Source organism: Carettochelys insculpta, chromosome 2 (genome assembly GCF_033958435.1).
Source record: "Carettochelys insculpta isolate YL-2023 chromosome 2, ASM3395843v1, whole genome shotgun sequence".
In the NCBI taxonomy this organism is placed as follows: Eukaryota; Metazoa; Chordata; order Testudines; family Carettochelyidae; genus Carettochelys; species Carettochelys insculpta.
The window spans coordinates 258,445,168-258,464,877 of record NC_134138.1 but is presented as its reverse complement, the minus strand read 5'-3'; the positions used below and the strand labels follow the sequence as shown (position 1 = coordinate 258,464,877).

Sequence of the window (19,710 nt, the reverse complement as noted above, 5' to 3'; positions counted from 1 at the left end):
TCCAAATCAGTTGAACCTCACTTATTTGTATTAATAATAATGAGATCTATTATGGATAATAAAACTTTCTGAATTAATCCCATATGCTGTGAAATGCTTTAACTCTCAATCCATGGGGTCTATTCACAAATTTAAAATTAAATATTTTTAGTGAGTCTTAAAGTATCTGGGGTAACATAAGCCCCAGATTTAGCAAAGCACTTGTGTATGGATCTCAAAGAGCCTTAAACAGATGTTTAAAAGTAAGCTTGTACTTACATTTTTCCCTGAATTGAGGTCTAAGTGAACAAATATTTCATTAGTTTATTCCACATTTTTATTTTAAAACATTGTATAGCTGTACTGTGGTATATTTTTTAAAAGTAGTGTAATATTAATAATTATGGTTTCACTTCAGTTTTTTGCTATAAAAATCTTTGCCAGGAAGTAAGGAGCTCAGGTGTGTCAGTTACCACAGAGATCTGCTAACTTAATTTTGCTAATCCGCAAAGCTTTTGCATTCTACTGTACAGGATTCTGGTACAGTGTTTTATTTGAATGACCAAATAGATACAATCTAATGAGACTGAGCTATATTAGTGTATTTGAATGTGCTATACATTTTGGATATGTCAGCGGCTGAAGGAAGCCATGCCAGCTGGCTCAGGGTATGAGGCTCTTGCATTTCCATGTGGACTTACGGGCTTGGGCTGGAGCTGGGCTCTGAGCTTGAGATCCTGAAGGATCCTAGAACTCAGGCTCCAGCCAAGCCCAGAACTCTACACAGCAATAAAACAGCCCTGTACCCTCAGCAGTGGGTTTTTCTTTGGTTTGTGCACATATCCTTTCATGCTGCAGTGTACAGACTACCACACAAGAAACCATAGTTTTTTGTTACATGTACAGCTTAAAGCATGTAGCCTTCCACTGTATGAGGTGTCTTCACCCATCTTTCTGGGCTATTGTGCTAGTATATCTGGATTTCAGGCCCACTCTGATATCTGTAACCTATATTAGGATAGGTTAGATGATATACAGTCTGTCTTCTGGAGGCTTGGGTCTCCAAAATTGTTAGTGTGATAATGGCACAGCAGGGTTCATATGTGTGAGACTAGTCTGTTTAACTTTGATTATCATGCACTTGCACTTCAGTGTTTTGGTTATAAACACAGTAAAGGAATGTTTGATTCCAACGGTTTCTTTGATAGGTTTAAAATTTCAGTGGAAACACCTTTTAAGATGTTTAAACCTTTTTTAATGCCTGAAATTAGGAGCCTAAATTGATAGTGTTCTCATTTTTAGATACGTAACCTTTTATCAATTCCTCTGACTTATCAAATCAAATACTCCTACTTAACAATAAAGTTGTGTAAAAGTATGTTTAAATTGAATATTTTGCTAGTGGCGTTATGTGCAAAGAATCCTATATGCTAATTTCAGAAATAAGGGGCAAAACATAATAGTGAGGTAAGATGCAACTTAGTCAAGTAGTGAATGGTTATGTAGCTAAAACTGTCAGTATCTTGATTGTAATATTCCGTTTTTAGACGTGAATGCCAGCCATTTCAAATAATTTTGCACTAATTTATCATATACATGTCATGGCAAATAAAAATTCCCATGCAAGTTATCAAGGGTGTCTTTTAGATTTGTAGCAAGAGAGAGTCCCTTTCCCCAGTTATTTTAACTACAACACCCAACGTACGTGGGGGCTGCATTTCCCAGACAACTCACCGGGGAGCCAGGAAACTGACGAGGGCACTGGCCCTGATCAGTTTCCTTGCTCCAGAGAGTGGAGGGGAGCCAGGGACCAGGCAGCAGTCTAGTTCCCCTTTGCTTGCAGAGCTGGGAAGCTGACAGGGGTGGTGCCTTCATCGGTTTCCCTGGTCCTGTTAGTGGCAGCAGCTGAGAGGCCTGGGAAGCCTCTCTTGTCAGTGGTGGCAGCCCCGTCACCAGCACCAGTCAGCCCAGTCAGTGGCAGCAGTCATGTTAACCTGAGACATGTGCAACTCATTTGCACGTATCTTGAGGGTTTATTGTAGTAGCAAAGGCAGGGTGGAAATTGTTACCAAACTGAACAATTTAAAGCATAAACCAGGTCTCTGGCACAGATTGAGATTTGCCCAGGGTCAAAAAGGGAATTATTGTCAGAATGAATTTTGGAGTTTTGAGCTCCCAGTCTCTTGGTGCATCCATTAGGCTACACTTGTGTCAAAGGAAATGTATATTTAGACTTATGCACCATAGTATGACCTTCTGGATATGGTAATTACTTAATGTAAATTTGTTGTTACTTAGATTATGATAAAAGTCGATGCTTTGATAGCCTCTTCCAGGTTTTCCTCTGCATAAAGTGCTTGCTGGGTAAGAACAGATGTAGAACAATACCAGTTTTAGCTTTGTAAGCCTACTTATATTTTCATTACAATGAGAAAATCTTTGCTCACAAGAGATTGGCCACTAAACAGACCATTTAAATATTACAAATATTGCAAGATATTTTTCTTGATACCATCAAGATATCAGTGAAGAATGAGGGGCAGGGTGAAAGATTATTAAAGGTAGGAGGAGGTTTCTGGAAGAGTTAAGGGGATAAGAGGTTCATAGAGTCCAAGGCCAGGAGGGACAATTGTGACCCTCTAGTCTGATATTGTGTATAACGTAGACCTTCCCCAAAACAATTCTGAGAGCAGATCACTCAAACATCCTATCTTGACTTCAAAAATTCAGTGAAGGAGAATCCAGCAGCACCTTTGTAAATGTGTTCCAATGTTTCATTAGTCTCATGTTTAATAAATAAACACATTTACATTTAACTGATAAGTGTGCACCATCCATGCATTGATCCCATGTCTTGTGGCTCTCGCTGTGAAATGTCAGTCTCGTACGTTGTTGCACACATTAATGTTGCAGGTCATGGATTGATGCTAAAATTAGATGCTATTGCTTATTCTCACCTGTCTTCTTATGCAGAAAAGACTGGGGACACAGAGGGACCAAACCCTAAGATGAGTGGGGATGAGAACAGAGGAAATTCAAAAATTCATAGAATGACGTTTGACTCACCCAATGTATGGAGGGACAATAGGGTGTGAGGGGAAATGAGTTTCTGGGTCTGGTGTTAGATCTCAGTTTATTTATAAGGCTCAGGATTCTGAATCCCTGACCTCTCATTTCTTGGGGGGGTGTTGGAAACTCAGCAGGAGGATGCTGGGTGTTGACAGATTGCCTGGGAATGTGCTTTGGCTCTTGGTGCTATCAAATTCTGTGGTGTTACAGGCAGGATTTGGCAGCAGAAGCATAAGGGAAATGAGAGAGGGTTGAGGAGGCTGCTCAGTGTGTTTTGGAATCGGGATGCAGAGAATTGTAGTGAATATGGGGGCTGAGGGGTCCCCCAGAACTTGGCTCTGTGAGGAACAATTGCAGTTGAGGAGGAGGCACCATCTCCATGTGCAATCCAAGTCAGAGTGAGCCCTGTGGATGTAGGCCTCATCCTGCCAAGAGCTCAGTCTTTCCTGGGTGAAGTGCTTAGCTCTCTACTGCAAGCACAGAGGAAAGGAGGCTCAGCAATGCCTGGTTCTAGTGCATACAGGGTGCTCTGATTTGTAACTAAGACAAAGTACAGGAGGTGCTTTGGATGGGATGCAGAGTGGTTGCTTGAGTCAGGGAGAGGTGCTAGAATCCTGTACATGAGCTGCAAATAGGCCATGTGGAAAAAGAAATGGTGAGGGCTAAGGGATCTATGATGATTTTTACCTGATGCATCCTCCTAGATTCCCTTCAGCCTTTACATCATCCTTCTCCTGCTTTTATCCCATATACCTCTCTGACTCTATGCATACTTGCCTGCAGCCCCTCTGTGTCCCCCTGCATCTCCTCAATAATACTGGAAATGCTGTTTAGTCTAATTATTCAGTGCTTGGTCATAATATACAGCTCAGTGCAATCTAAAAGACATAAGTTCTAGTGCAATATACTTTGCTCAGGGGTCGCTTACGCTACAAAAGCTTTCCCAGTACAGCTGCACTGGTACAGTTTTCCCAGCCCAGCCCTTTATTGGAGATGTAGCTTATGCCAGCAAAAGGAATATTGTGTGATTAAAGCCAAATAACATACCAGCAAAAGGAGTCTTGTATGTATAGCTATCTGTGCATGGGTTTATTAATTTGCAGGAATTGCTGTGTCAAGGGAGTGGCTTTTTTGAAGTGCAGTTTTCCATTAATAAATAGAAAAATTGTTCATATTTGTACTTTTGTGATTAACAGCAAATGTCGGGAGAAGATGAAATTGAGTTTTCAGATAAAGATGAACCTGATGGAGATGGAGATGGTTCCAGTGACTGTCCCACTATCCGAGCTCCCTTAACCTCCTTGAAAAGCCACCAAGGAGTTGTCATAGCAGCTGACTGGCTGGTTGGAGGGAAGCAAGCTGTAACAGCTTCCTGGGATAGAACAGCAAATCTGTATGATGTGGAGACATCTGAACTTGTCCATTCACTGACAGGTATCTTTTTGCTTATATGAAAGCTTCTTAAAATTGCTAGTTTGTTTCTTGATAGTGATCACTCCTTCCATGCATCACAGTCTTCTGGGTGAGTAATGTATCTCCTGGGAGCAGGAAGGGACTTAAACATAAAACTTAAGGTACAGGGAGGAGCTTCAATATTGCCTCACTATTTATGTATGAAATTATTTCCTTGAATACCATAAGTATGGTAACTATTCTCCTTTTAGCATGTGGTATAATCTATGAAATTGAGCAATTTTTTAATACTTAGTACAACAGTTTTTCTTAACAGTTAGTTTGTTTTGCATACCTCTGCTACTTGAGGTAGCCGTAATATATGGCTGGTTAATGATCAGATGAAATGACAGTTCCAGTGTAACTTTCAAATATGACCCTAAATATCTGCAACAGCAGTAACATTACTATTACCAGACCAATTAGTATTTTGTACGGTTTCTTTCTCAAAAATTGTCTGATCAGCATTTCATTCCAAATGTTTGTGGAAATGAAAAGTCTTGCATTTTCGTTACCTTATATGTTCTCATCTGTGGTTGTAGGGCATGACCAAGAGCTAACCCATTGTTGTACACATCCCACTCAACGTCTTGTGGTGACATCATCACGTGATACAACCTTCCGTCTGTGGGATTTCAGAGATCCTTCTATCCATTCTGTGAATGTCTTTCAGGGCCACACAGAGTAAGTGACAGTTGCTTCACAGGTTATTTTTGTTTTTTGTATATTTAGAAGGGGTGAATGTATTCAGGTGATAAACTGTACCAAAAGATTCTGGTATTTTGTAATATTAAGACAATCTCTGTGTTTAGTTTTGTAGGAAATTTTGCCTTTCACAGAAAGCCTTTACTACTCTCCCACAAATGTAATACCGTGCCATCTAAATTCGAAAAAAGCACTAATTGCACTTGCTGTGTTGTTGCTTATATGACATCTCTTTTTTATTAGGCATGTGTAATAAGTAGTGCGGACTCATTACCTTTATATTTTATTGTAAGTCCTTGCTGTGTCAGTCAGCAGTGTTGTTGTGTAATTTAGGAATACAGTTGTAAAATATTAAGAGGAATTTCTCTTCCCTGATTTGTTATAGACTTAATTATGAAATAAAGATGACTTGCAGAGAATCAAGAAAAACCTATAACAAGCAACACTTTCATTCTCTATGTTCTTTTTCGTTTTGCAGTAATTTTTAACATCACACTTTATAGTTACAAATTAGAAACATGCAAATATTTCTGATGCAGTTTCACCTATCAAAAATTACTGGTGCATGTAACACTTTTCTGATGAGTTTTGGGATTTGATTCTGATCTGCTGGCTTCTACTGAAGATAAGCAGAAGTAGCTGTATGAGTGTCCTGAAGATGGTGGCAACACATACACTTTTGAGAAGTAAAATTAAAAAAAAAAGGTGAGGAAAGCAGAGAGCAAACATTCTAAATACCCAAATCATAAAGCGGTATAGATTTAAGACTTTGCAGCTTGCAAGGTTGAAAGCAATGCTTGAGCCGCGTGCGCGTGTGTGTGTGTGTGTGTGTATGCGCACACGCGCTGAAAAGGTGAAGGAAGAGATGGACACTGACTTAAATAGGGGTTTCCTTTTATTCTCAATCAGATATTTTCATGTTGCTTAATTTTAAATTTCCAATATCGGTAGTTTTTGTATGTGTCCACTCAGAAGTTTTCAGTTCAGATATGCTGTTTCAAGAGTATGATTTCCATACTACAATGGCTGCGTGGGTGTTAGCCATTTCTGATTTTTCTTACAGTAATGTAGACTGAACCATGGCCTGAGGTTGGAATTGGTTTGTGCCCTTGTTAGTTGTGGCCTATGCATAGGAAGAATTAGGTTTTGTGCTGCTCATATTCCGTCCCTCTTGTGCTTTAATACTCAGGGGTTATGCATACAGAGCACAGAGGGAAGAAATGTGATTTTAAAATTAATGTTTTACTGATATATGTGATCCCCCACTGTATGGTAAGTGATGTCAAATGGTATGGCCATTGAAAGGCTGAAAAGATAAGACTGAGGGCTTGTCTACACTAAGCCAAAAATCGACCTGGTCAGGGTTAATCTTCTGGAGTTAGATTTTGCACATCTGGTGAAGTAAGGGAGGTCGACACAAGAGAATAGAGTTGCAGTGTCAAATACGTTCTCAACTCACCACATGTGATGAATAGGACACTGTGCTGTGGCGTATATGGGCTGGCCAACCCGCAGCTCTTGAGCCGCGTGTGGGTCTTGGAGCCTTTAAATGTGGCTTCTCCTGAAAGTTGCACATGGGGAGTGTCATCTGCCCGCTCTGTGCATATGCTCCACCGCTTTGTGGGAGAAGTTCACAGTGGCAGTCCCAGTGACAGGTCTAGTGAGTCTGGCATTGAATTAGAACAGGGGAGCTGGGGGTGCCTGGCTCTGCGGGATGGGCATTCAGTTAGAGCAGGGAGATTTGGGGTGGAGACGCCTGGCTCTGTGGGGAAAGGGAGGGCATTTATTTATAGGATGAGGAGCTGGGAGTACTTGTTTTTTTGGGAGCCTGGCTGAGGGGGAGGGCATTTATTTACATAATTATTTATTTAATAATATAATGTGGCAAATATGGAAAGACGACAGCCACAAGTGTGGCAGTCTTTGAATTCCTGTTGGACGCTGCTGGTTTACAGGCTAGGTCTTCACTAGGGAAATAAATCTATTCTGATATGTCAGTGCTAGCTATTAACATACTGTAAGGTGAGAAGTTTGATGAAAAGATGATAGAAGAATGCTTCCATAGTGATAGTCTGAAAGATGAAAAGTTATCAAGTGAACTACTGCAAATTGTGCTGGGTGCTGTTATTATTTTAACACCGGCAATAAATTTTGGCTGGTTTTTTTTTTTTTTTTTTTTTTGGACACTTTTCCTTCAGCTTTCAACCACTCCTTTTTCTACATTTGGCATCTTTTTTTTTTGTGTTTTCATTATTTTGCCTTTTTGCCATCTTTAGATTTCTGCATCAGAGTTTGGCCAGTACTGTCTCAGTGATTTCATATAGCACTTTTTCTCTCCTGCCAAGAGTTAATTTAGAAAACTCTTATTTTACTGCTTGTCAGTTGTACAGTGGTCCCTCGAGTTATGTGAGGGTTGCATTCCCACACATCCTTGTGTACCTCGCATTTCGTGTTAAGTTAGGGGGCAGCTTTTTTTCCCCGGTGGAATGTACATCCTGCAGCTGGGGAAGCAGCAGGAGAACCTGGAGCTCCTTTTGAAAGGTAAGTCCTGGGTTGGGGGTGCAGTTGGGGAGAGTTAAGCTTGGTGGTGGTTTGGGGCCGTGGAAGGAGGGTAGTGGGGTTAAGCCTGGAGTAGGGTAGGGCTACTGAAGAGGGGGCAGTAGAGTGGAGTTGAGTAGGAGCTGCGTGTGGGGAGGGGGAGCTGGAGCCAGGCCATGTGGGGTTTGAACCAGAGTGGGGTGGTTGAGCTGGAGCTGGTCTGTGGGAGGGGTTGAACTGGGGCTGGGTAGGTTGAGCCAGGGACATGGGAATGGGATTTTGAGTTGTGCTTCACTCACGTTAATGTGATTGTTAAGCAGGACTTGAAATTGCACATTTTGAGGATTTACTGTATTGTTGTCTACTTTGTTTTTGGCGTCTCTATGGCAAAAGAATGCTTCTGTGGCCTTAGGTCCTAGAGGTGCTTACAAGTTTTACGTTGTAGAAGAGATGATACTTTGCTCTAAGCAGGATATTATACCTGAGGGTAGCCTAACCTTGCTTGTAAAAGGAAAGCTCCATAGTTCAACAGACCTAAGAATGAAGTCTGTGACCTATTTTTTATGTGCTGCACATAAGTCTCACAATCTGCAAGCACAGCTGGGTATGCTCTGTTCCTTTTATGTAGTGAGAAAGCAACTCTTCTTTATGTATTGGAGTGGGGTATAACTGAAGGAAATGATAGAGGCACAAATAACCCCACGGTAGTACTGAGCATTTTAGTAGGCTCACACATTGAAAGGAATAGTGTGTTTGCAACAGTGACAATGTTAACTGCACCTCTGTTCCTGGTATGGTCGCTGAGCACAGTCCCTCAGGTGTCTGGCCTCTTGCATCTATCTTTCCAGGGTTGGAATTTTGCAGTTTTCCCACTTGTATCCTATATCATGGCTTAGAATACCTGTTTATCCAGTTTTCCCTCAGAGACCTCTGTTAGGCACCTGTGATTTTTCCCTTTTGGAGTCTTGACCAGCGATGATCATAAGCTTTCTTAAAACAGAAGTATATTTTTTAGCAGTAGGAACAAATCTTTTAGAGAAAAAGGATTTTAAAATAGTCTGCTTCAGTAGTGACCAACCAGTGTATTGGGATCTCCTGGCTGATCTTGGAGCCTCTGACATGAGGTCTTGATTGGTTTGACTAGAAGGCTATCAAGTGCTGGCACTTTAGCTGTCTCTCCCCACACTGCCATGTTTCTTTAGCCCTCTTGCTTAGAGCTGCCCCTTGGGAGCCTTCTGCTTGCTCTGCAGAGTGGGAGAGGCATCTGAGGGGGGTGCTGACATCACTGTGTCCCCCTCTGTACACTGTGTCCATGTGGAGGGCTGTCCTGCAGCCCCTTAAACACTTACCAATTTTATTTATTTGGTAAATAAATACATAAAATTGTTAGCCTTTGAAGTGCTACGGGACTGTTTGCTTTGCAGAGATAGACTAACACAGCTGCTACCCCTTTGAGACTATTTTGCATGTGGAGAGGGAAACGTGTCTGGGCCCAGGATGAAGTGAGGGGGCTTGCTGGCTGCTGCTCCAGTGTTTGAATGTGCTCATCATACTTCAAAGGGGTAGTGTGAATCTGTCACATCTCACAGTGTTTGTGTGTCTGTCACTGACGCAAACAAATTCTTTCACACTCACCTTCCGACCCACCACATACATGTGGTGGTGGTGTTACATCTTTCAAAGTGTGTTATTTAAGGTTTCTGACTGGTCAGTGCATTTCATAATTTTTATTTCTCTCATGTTTAAATTTAACAATTTATTTAAATTCAATTTTTTAAAGTACTGAGTTCTAAAATGTTGTTGTGGCTGGAGTAATTATCCCTGCAGCCAAATCAGGAGATCAGCCACTAACAGTCCAGCAGCAACAACATGGATAAGGAAGGCTCCACCATGCCCTCGTCCTGCTCTACTCTTGGAGCAGCTGGTATGTCCCTGCAGCCCTTAGGGGAGGTAGGCAGGGGGTCTCCATACACTGTCCTTACTTGCAGGCACTGCCCCTGCCCACCCAGGAGCTGCTGCTGGACATGGGGCTGAGCTTGCCTTAGCCCCACTGTTCCAATGCCCAGAAGCCACCAGAGGTAAGCACTGCCCATCTGGACATTACATTCTGAAGCCCTACCCTAGCCCTGAGCTCTTCCTGCACCCAGACTTCTTCCCAGAACTTGCACCTTGAACCCTGTTCTGCACACCACCTCCCTGCCTCAGACTCAGTTCAGATCCCCTCCCGCACTACAAACTCCTCAGCCCAAGACCAGTGCCTGCACCTCAACCCTTTATTTCCCAGCCTGGTCAAAGGATTGGACCTCAGAAGAGGGTTTGTGAAGGAGGCTGGGCAAGCGTATTTGGGTTTGAGGTAGTCTGCATTGCACTGAAAAAGTGATCTTGCTTTAAAAAGTTGGAGATCACTGGTCTACTTGCATATCTGTCTCACCTAAAATCTTAGCATCCATTGATGGTAGCTGATGTAGCCCTAACTTCTCCTCCTCTAACAGTTTTTTGTATCTGGCTGGTTCTGCTGAATAGCTACAGGCTCTCTTGGGAATAAATAGTTTTTTGTTGTTTGACCAGGTCCTTGGTGTTTCCTACCACTGGTTTTGTAAGCCAGTTGAAGACAAAAGTTGAATCTTCCGTCTTGCAGAGCTGATATTGTTTCTTGACAATTTTTGAAATGTCAGTTGATGGGTATATGACTGCAGCAATCTCATTTTTCCTGCATGTATTCCAACATTTTTTTCCTAGGACACTCGTTCTCACATCTTCAAGGAATGTCATGCTACTTATAGGTTGATCAATTTGGGAGTATGTTACCTATTTTTATCTAAAATATTCAAGGAAACATACAAGTAACTTTAAAAAAGGTGACTGTGTATAATTATGTAGAAATAGTGTGGATGGTATAGATTGTGTGGGATAGAGAGTATTCATGTAAATGACTTAACGTATCACTTGTGTTTTCCCTCAAAGTCACAGATTGCTATTGCCACTTTTGATTGAGATTCAGAATCGCTGTTTGATTATGTTGGTACATGGGTCAGAAGTACATTTTCTTCTCCCCTCAAGAGAAATGATTTTTCAGTCACTTATCTCTAAAGTGGGACTAAAACATTTTTACTTGCTGTTCAGATGGGACGTAATCTGTACTTGGTCATCTGATGCTAGAAAGGAGAACTTAGTAGTAGTATGGAGCTAATAAGTAAGGTGTAACTAAATAAGAGTTTCAGTAATGTTATTCAGAGGTATGGTGAATACTTTACCTGTGCATCAGAGAATAATACTGAGTTAAATACTTGAAATATTTTGTTCAAACTGCTTTCAGATTATCTTCCAGCAGATGGCACCATAAACCTTTATTAAATTGTGAAACTGTTCCTTGACAACAGTTGGGCACTTGGCCTCCGCAAATTGTCCCATATTTTGGAAAAGAGAAAACATATCTGAATGAGATTCTCCTCAAACATACATTCCATTTCTTTAGCTGCTTAGGGCTGACACTACAGTTTCCCTGTTTTAGATAGGATTATGCATTAAGTATCTAACCCAGTCCCCCGCCCATCCTCCAGAACCAGCACCCTGCAGCTCCCTGCTCTAAATCTTTCCCCTGCCCCTCCTCCAGAACCAGGAACCCTCAGGCCCTTCTCCTCCACTCTAACTCGATGCTGGTGACTCACCAGAGCCACTGCTGCCATGCACGTCAACCACCAAGAAGTTGGGGGGGGGGTGCTGAGCGGTGGGCAGCACTCACAGTGTGCAGCTCTGAGGCACACAAAGTGCTGCTTAGGGTAAGGGTAACAGGGTCAACTCTTCTTAGGCTCACTGGCCCTAATCTCTAGGTATGCAGTTTTGTTGAGGGATACTGAATCATCATCTCAGAAAGCCCTCCAATTTTCTGCCACCAACCTCATGTGAGTACAATTGTAACTGGTATATTAAAGGAGGGGAAAACGTATTCCTTTCTTGCAAAATATATCTAATTCATGCTATCTAGTAAGTGTTGCCGATTTTTTCCAGATGCTTTCTGATACCAAAAGTCCAGTGTCACCCATCCTGGGTAGTGGAAGAGTATTTGCTTCAGTAGCAAGCAATATTTGATAATGAATGTTTCTAAATGTGTCTAAGATGTACTACTTAATATTGCTGAAAATATCTGTTGTTTATGAGCTTTTGAATGAAGTCTGCTCCTGTCCAGAGGACGTGGACAAAGTCTCTGCTCACATGAAACAGTGCAAAGTTGGATTTAAGTGAATACCAGTATAACTAGTTCAAGTGTGTCTGCTTCTCAAGGTTATTCGCACTCCACAACTCTGCTAGAAATGCTAGCTTTGAGGCTTTATTTTCCATTTCTCCTTTGCCTATGACTGTGAATTTACTTCAGCCAGGTCTATGTTAGTCCGAAAAGTCAATCTAAGATATGCAGCTCCAGCTACGACAATTATGTAGCTGAAATGGATGCATCCTAGATCGATTTTTCTGGCTGTTCACACAGAAATTCTCCTGTTGACCTCCCTTACTCCTCATGACAATGAGGCGTTCCAGAGCTGATGGTAGAGCTCTGATGGTTTGATTTAGCATGTCCCCACTAGGTACGCTAAACTGAACCTTGGAAGATTGACCCTGAAAGAGTCGATCTTCCAGTGAGTGTAGTCTTACCCTTACTCTCTCTGTGCATGGAATGCCCCGTGACCTGGTTTGCCACACTGCTTTCTCATACAACTTCATTAAGACACGTTCATAAAGTAGTGTAGATAAGGAATTGGTCAAGTCTCCACGTACGTAACTCTTAAAATGTTTGGCTTCATGATCTGTCTCTAAATGAGTAATTATATGATCTTACTACTCTTGGTCTTCCTTCATTTTGTTTTCATTACCCTCCTTTGCAATTTATTTGCAAGTGGACTACCTGTTCTTGACAGGGACCATGTATTTTGGTCTGTACTGTAAAGCACCTAGCATACTTGTGATCATTGAAAATGAGTTCTCAGCCCATATCCTTGAATCTTCTAGAGTGAGATTTTTCCTTGTATATTTGGAGGGCCCTAAACTTGTGCATCTAAATACTAGATGTTCGTTGAAAGATTATACATATGCTTGTGCATATGATCAGTGTGCTGTGATGCTAACTTGAGACAATTGTTCAATGAGAATTGCAAAACAGTAGAGTCAAATTGCTTATACATGATATATTAAGCAGCATGGCTTTGACTCTTGCCAAATTTAGGGTGTCTCCCTGATAGTGTCCTGATGTTTCTGGATAGCATGGCGATGTCATTGTCTCTAGTGCAGTATTGTGAGGTGAGCTATCTGACTAGCTGTTGCACATTCTCCATGCTCTGGTATAAAATAATTTCCCAGCTTTTTGTTTGCCATGTTTTTATGGCCATTTTAGAGTCTTCTGTGGAGTTGCTGAGTCTTTATATTGGGATCCTACATATGTTCCAGAATAGAATTTTGTACTGATTTCTCACAAGAATTAATACAAGTATTTGATATATTTCCTGTGTGCTCACCCTTTCCATCCTTCTCTGAAGAATTGGGCATAACGCATGTACTTTTTCATTGCAATTTCAGTAGAAAGGAACTGACATTTGAGGCAGTTACTGGCCATTAAGCCCCATCAGCAGGTGGGCTGAAGCCTTTATTTGTACCACTTTTGACAATATTTATAAGTGGGCCAGCATTTTGTTGTCAAGATTTTAAATTGATACAGGATATTTTGAGACACACAGGAATGTGAAAGATCATAATTTTTTAATCCATGTGACTAAATGACATTTTTCTCTCTTCATTCCAGTTGGCATGGAATAATTCCAATGAAGGAAAATAAAAAATTGTTGTCACTTTTGCTATAACAGTACAACACATTTTGGCTGTCTCTACACTTGCCCCCAGCTTTGAAGGGGACATGTTAATCAGGGCACTGGGAGATTCCTAATGATGTGCTGTGGTGAATATTCAGCACTTCATTAGGCTAAGTTTCTTCTTCTCCCCCCCCCACCCCCGGCAACTTTGATGTGCCAGACTTCAAAGTGCTGGCATGCCGTGTACCCACATTCAAAATTTTGAGGAGTAAAGGCACTTCCAGGTAGTGTGGGTACTTCAAAGTACCCGTGGCTTCATGCATGCAAGCACTTCAAAGTTTGACACTTTGAAGTTGCTGTTGGGGGCGGGGGGGAGAAAATTAGCCTAACGAAGTGCTGTGTATTCACCGCAGCACTTCATTAGTAATTTCCCATTGCCCCAATTAACATACCCCCTTTGATGTTAGGGGCAGGTGTAAACAAGCCCTGTGGTTTGTAACTGAACTAATTTGAAATCCAGGAATGTTTACAATGGGAAATTATTATTGTTACCAAACTAATGGGAAAATATTAAAATGGAAAATTAAAAAATCATTTCAAAGTTATGATTTGTGTTGTACAGGTTTATAATTAGAATCTGAATTTTTTACACTGTACTTTGTTCACTTTTAAATAGTGAAATATATAGTGGTTGTTTTTTAGTGGGAACATTACTCTGAATTTTTAACTAGACATTTTCTTGCATCATATTCTGTCTGTTCAGAGACCATAATCAAATTAATAATCTCAAAGTACTTTAACAACCATTTTCTTTAACAGTGGTGTTCTGCATTTTTTATAATTGCACTAAAATCAAATATATGGAGCAGTTGTCTTCTTTATGGGCAGTCTAACTATTCCATATTTTATTAGTATAAAATGGAATAAGCAGTGATCCATAATATCTGAATTAGAATCAGTCATGCTACAAACCCCATTTAGAGAACTTTTTTGTGAATCCAGAGAAGAGCCAAGAAATTCTCAAAGCGTAATAATGGCCATAATATGACAGACCAACGGTCCAGCTAGACCAGTATCCTGTCTTCTTACATTGGCCAATGCCAGGTGCACCAGAGGGAATTAATACAACGGGGAGTCATCAAGTGATCCATTCCCTGTCACCTATTCCCAGCTTCTGGAAGATCAAGATTAGGGACACCAGCCCTGCCTGTACTGTGTAATAGTCCTCAGTGGGCCCATCTTCCATGCAAGTGTCTAGTTCTTTTTTGAAGATGGCAAGTGTGTGGTTACTTTAAACATCTTCATGACCAGAATAAAATGAGAAGGGTACCCTACCTTGAATATTTCACAGCATACTAATATGGCATATAAAGAGGTAGTAACACAGCAGGGATGTACTATTGGGGTGACAAAACAGGGAAAATAAGTGATAAAAGGAAGAGGTTTAGGATATTTTGGGGTAAAAATATTGGGTTGTATTCAAACTCTTTACCATGTAGCTTTTTAATTTGACGGTCAGATACTCAAATGATGGTTACTGGTAGATTTGCACTGGTATTTTTACTTTTGGAGTATTTGGTCTTGTTTTTTTTGTCCCACACTTGAGCTAGTCTTAGAATAACTATTACTTTCATCTTGGCTAGAATGAATAAAGCAATTTAGTTTTTATATTTTGCCTATTTACTATTCTGTAATTTGTAAACAAATAAAACGATAGTTCAGGTCTTACATTTTAATAATTGTGTTCACCTACAATCTACATATTTGTTATCATGTTTAATATTTGTGTAGATATTGTCAGTTGCTTTACAGAGCAGCTTCTTTGGCAACTTCTTAAGGTGCCATAAAAGATGAAACCTTTTTTTTTTTGGTTTGTTTGTTTTTGTTTAGCTACTTCTGACAACTTGTAAACATCACTACTATATACAAAGAGAATCTGAATCCGGTTCTATAGAGTATACGCTAGAAAATCATAACAAAAAGCAGTCAAGTAGCACTTTAAAGACTAGCAAAATAGTATATTAGGTGAGCTTTCGTGGGACAGACCCACTTCTTCAGACCATAGCCAGACCAGAACAGACTCAATATTTAAGACACAGAGAACCAAAAACCGTAAGCAAGGAGGATAAATCAGAAAAAGATAATCAAGGTGAGCAAATCAGAGAGTGGAGGGGTGGCGGGGGGAGATCAAGAATTAGATTGAGTCAAGTATGCAGACGAGCCCCTATAGTGACTCAGAAAGTTTCCATCACAATTTAAACCATGTGTTAATGTTCCGAATTTGTATATAAATGTCAGTTCGTGAAAATCATTTAAGTTCTTGAGCTCCACAAAATATAATGGCTAAAAGCTCTTTCTCTGGATCATTATAACCAAGTTTCAAGAACTGTTCAGGGTATATCATCTTAAAGCCTGGTGAAGTATATGCAACAGGAATGAAAGTATAACCAGGACTCTAGGTCATGAGTAATACATTTGTGGCAAATTATGTTTATATTTCAGACAATCTGTATTTAATATGGATTGATTTTCCTTACCATTTAAACTAGTGACATTTCTCATGGAGTATCCTCTCCAATATGCAAGTCTTGCACTATCTGTTATAAAACATGATCGCATAATACCTGTAATCTAGTGAATTCTCACAGAATACTGATGTTATGAAGTACTTGACTGCACTGTGAAGATACTGCAGACCATACACATCTAGGTTTTGTGAAAGATATAACTTATCACTAAAAACTCAGTTTCAGAGCTTATCAGTGTTAAATGTAGCCATCTCTTCCCAGTATGAAATGCTTATGATGAGCCAGTCTCTCAGAAACTTCACCATTACCTAGTATAAAGGAGGAGAACATTGTAGAGACTGAAGGCATGTCTTCACAAACATTCACTTGCAGCAAGATGGAGTGTAACACTGCTGTGTTCTGCACTGTTCTCTATGTGGATCTCTAGCATGCCCTGCTGTAGTGCATTTGAAATCATACTGTGACCATAACACGTTGTATATAAAGGACTGTGGTGAGCAGAGCTGAGTGCATATTGAAATCAGGAATGCTTGCAGCTGGAGTGTACAAGGAGGCAATTGCCATTAAGAAAAGAGCCATTAGTCTGATTAAGACACTTGTAGCTCTGGAATATGAAGAGTTGTGAGTGTGCTGCCATGTTTGAGATGCAGCAGAAGGAAGACGACCTGAGCAAAAGAGGGAAGAGCTATTAAAAGTGTCAAAAGAGGTGCCTAAGTATGAAGTTAGTAATTCTCTTGAGGTACTTAGGATATATAGGGTCATTGGTCAGGCCAGATAGAAATGGTTCACTTTCATTTTAGCTTCTGGATGTGGCATACTTGAGTTCATATTTCAAATAGTGTATGTTGGGTGAAATGAGGCTATCATTCATCTATTCAGAAACAGTTATGCAGATTCGCAATTTTTTGACTATTTAAATTCACAATTTTAAATTTCCCATCCACTCACACATAATATTGGTATTAATTTATGGCATTAAAAACCAAGCAAACATAGTAATAATGCAAGTTGTTCATAAGACTGTTACAGTTGTTGATCAAAGCTTATGCTTTCACATCTGAATGGTTGACTTGATAGCCAAGTTTGGAAAGAGTTATAATGATGACATATGTAAGAAATCAAAATTTATTCCTTTAATTATTATACATTAGTCCAGGTTGAACCTCTCTCATCTGGCACCCTGAGATGTGATTGGTGCTGGGTGAGGGAATTTGCTGGAAGATGGGAGGTCGTTAGTTTCTAGCACATTACCATCACTTCCACTGCTTACTGAGATCTTAGAAGACATTTAAGGGTAACTTACAGCTAAATAACAACACAGAACACAGAGAGTGAGGACTGGTAGTTGTAAACAAACTTTATGGGACGATGGGAAACTTGGTCATACACATGATGAGCAGTCATCTATCTAACTACAAGCATGCTGGATTACAGAGTTTGCTGGGTGAGAGCGTTGTGAATTAGAGAGGTTCAGCCTGTATTATAGATTTATTCACTTAGAATGCCTGAAATTGGCTTTGAAATTTCAGTAAGGAAACGATCATCTGAATGTTGGTGGTGTTACATATATTTGTTTTGCATTAGTGGAGAGAGTTAGCTAAATATATTAAACTGTTCGGCTGATTTTACACATGAGGTTTTGCTGGCAGCAGTAGGTTGGTTAGGAGCGTGATCCTCTCCCCACTTCCCCAGCCCCTCCATTCCTGGCCAGTAATTATTCCAGCAAAAGTCGTGGAACAGCTATAGTTGCACTGGCGAAAGTTTCTTTCACAGTGTTTCCTCTGTTTGAGGAAATGGTTTAAGCCAGTGTTTCCCAAACTAATTTGCCCATGGAACACTTTGGGGCTTGGAATATAGTGACAGAACACATACATGCTAGTTGGTCGTCAGGGTGTTTAATACTGAAAAATTGCGGCACATAATGCTCAAAAGTTGATTTAAAAGAGTTAGGTTTTTTTAGTGTCTTCTTTTAGGAAGAACAAAATGCAATGAGAAAATCATCTGAATGACCAGCTGATGTCCTTCAGATAGGATGGTTAGCAACTCTATAATTAAGTATAAAAATTAAGTACAAAACTTCAGTATAACAGCTGAAAGAAGGATGTTTACTGTCATTTTTCTGTATAAAACAGAGAGGACAATATTGTTCAAAATAGGACTGTCCTACCATAAAGCTTAAAAAACATCTTCCTGAAAAAGAAGTGAAAAACAAAACAAATTAGATATGGAAAATATTTTAAATTTTTTTGTTTTTATAAAGTAGTTATTTTCACAGAAAACTACTGGGAAAATAAAAGTAAGGAACATTTGACAGTGGTTTTTAATGGGAAGAGTGTTTTTACAGCTTTTGACCACAAATCTGCTTAATATCTGGAAGAGTGCTGTAGAGTTGGATCCTCATATCGAGTGCAGCATCACATGATATCTCTGAACAAGACTTAGAATCACAGAATCATAGAACACTAGGACTGGAAGGGGCCTCAAGAGGCCATCGAGTCCAGTCCTCTGCCCCGACGGCAGGACCGACCACTATCTACACCATCTCTGAGAGACATCTATCTAATCTGTTCTTAAATATCTCCAGTGAGGGAGATTCCACAACCTCCCTTGGCAACTTATTCCAGTACTTGACCACCCTGACAGGAACTTTTTCCTAATGTCCAACCTAAACTTCCCTTGCTGCAGCTTAAGTCCATTGCCTCTTGTTCTCTCCTCAGAGGCCATGAAGAACAAGTTTTCTCCCTCCTCCTTATGACACCCTTTAAGATATCTGAAAACCGCTATCATGTCCCCCCTCAATCTTCTTTTTTCCATGCTAAACAAGCCCAGTTCTTTCAGCCTTTCTTCATAAGTCATGTTCTCCAGACCTTTTATCATTCTAGTTGCTCTTCTCTGGACCTTCTCTAATTTCTCCACATCTTTCTTGAATCGGGGTGCCCAGAACTGGACACAATATTCCAGCTGAGGCCTAACAAGCGCAGAGTAGAGCGGTAGAATGATTTCTCGTGTCTTGTTCACAACACACCTGCTAATGCATCCCAGAATCATGTTTGCTTTTTTTGCAACAGCATCACACTGTTGACTCATATTTAACTTGTGATCTACTAGAACCCCTAGATCCCTTTCTGCGGTACTCCTTCCTAGACCGTCTTTTCCCATTCTGTATGTGTGAAACAGATTATTCCTTCCTAAGTGTAGCACCTTACATTTATCTTTATTAAACTTCATCCTGTTTACTTCAGACCATTTCTCCAATTTATCTAGATCATTCTGAATTATGACCCTATCCTCCAAGGTAGTTGCAACCCCTCCCAGCTTGGTATCATCTGCAAACTTAATAAGTGTACTTTCTATGCCAATATCCAAATCATTTAATGAAGATATTGAACAGAACTGGTCCCAAAACAGACCCCTGCAGAACCCCACTTGTTATGCTTTTCCAGCAGGCTTGAGCACCATTAACAACTACTCTCTGGGTATGATTAGCCAGCCAGTTATGCACCCACCTTATTGCAGCCCCATTTAAGTTGGACTTGCCTAGTTTGTCGATAAGAATATTATGCGAGACCGTATCAAATGCTTTACTAAAGTCTAGGTATACCACATCCACTGCTTCTCCCTTATCTGCGAGTCTCGTTATTGTG

At 40.4% G+C, this 19,710-nt stretch overlaps 1 protein-coding gene across 6 annotated transcripts in view; it reads left to right on the top strand.

Annotated features, from left to right (window-relative positions):
• The window catches only part of WDR37 (WD repeat domain 37), a 103,055-nt gene that overhangs the window by 68,960 nt on the left and 14,385 nt on the right, over positions 1 to 19,710 (top strand). For all 6 annotated transcript variants that reach the window (XM_074985021.1, XM_074985019.1, XM_074985025.1 and 3 more), the window contains 2 exons: positions 4,245 to 4,482; positions 5,043 to 5,184. In XM_074985021.1, coding sequence (XP_074841122.1) covers positions 4,245 to 4,482; positions 5,043 to 5,184 — 380 coding nt within the window. The remainder of the gene's footprint in view (positions 1 to 4,244; positions 4,483 to 5,042; positions 5,185 to 19,710) is intronic.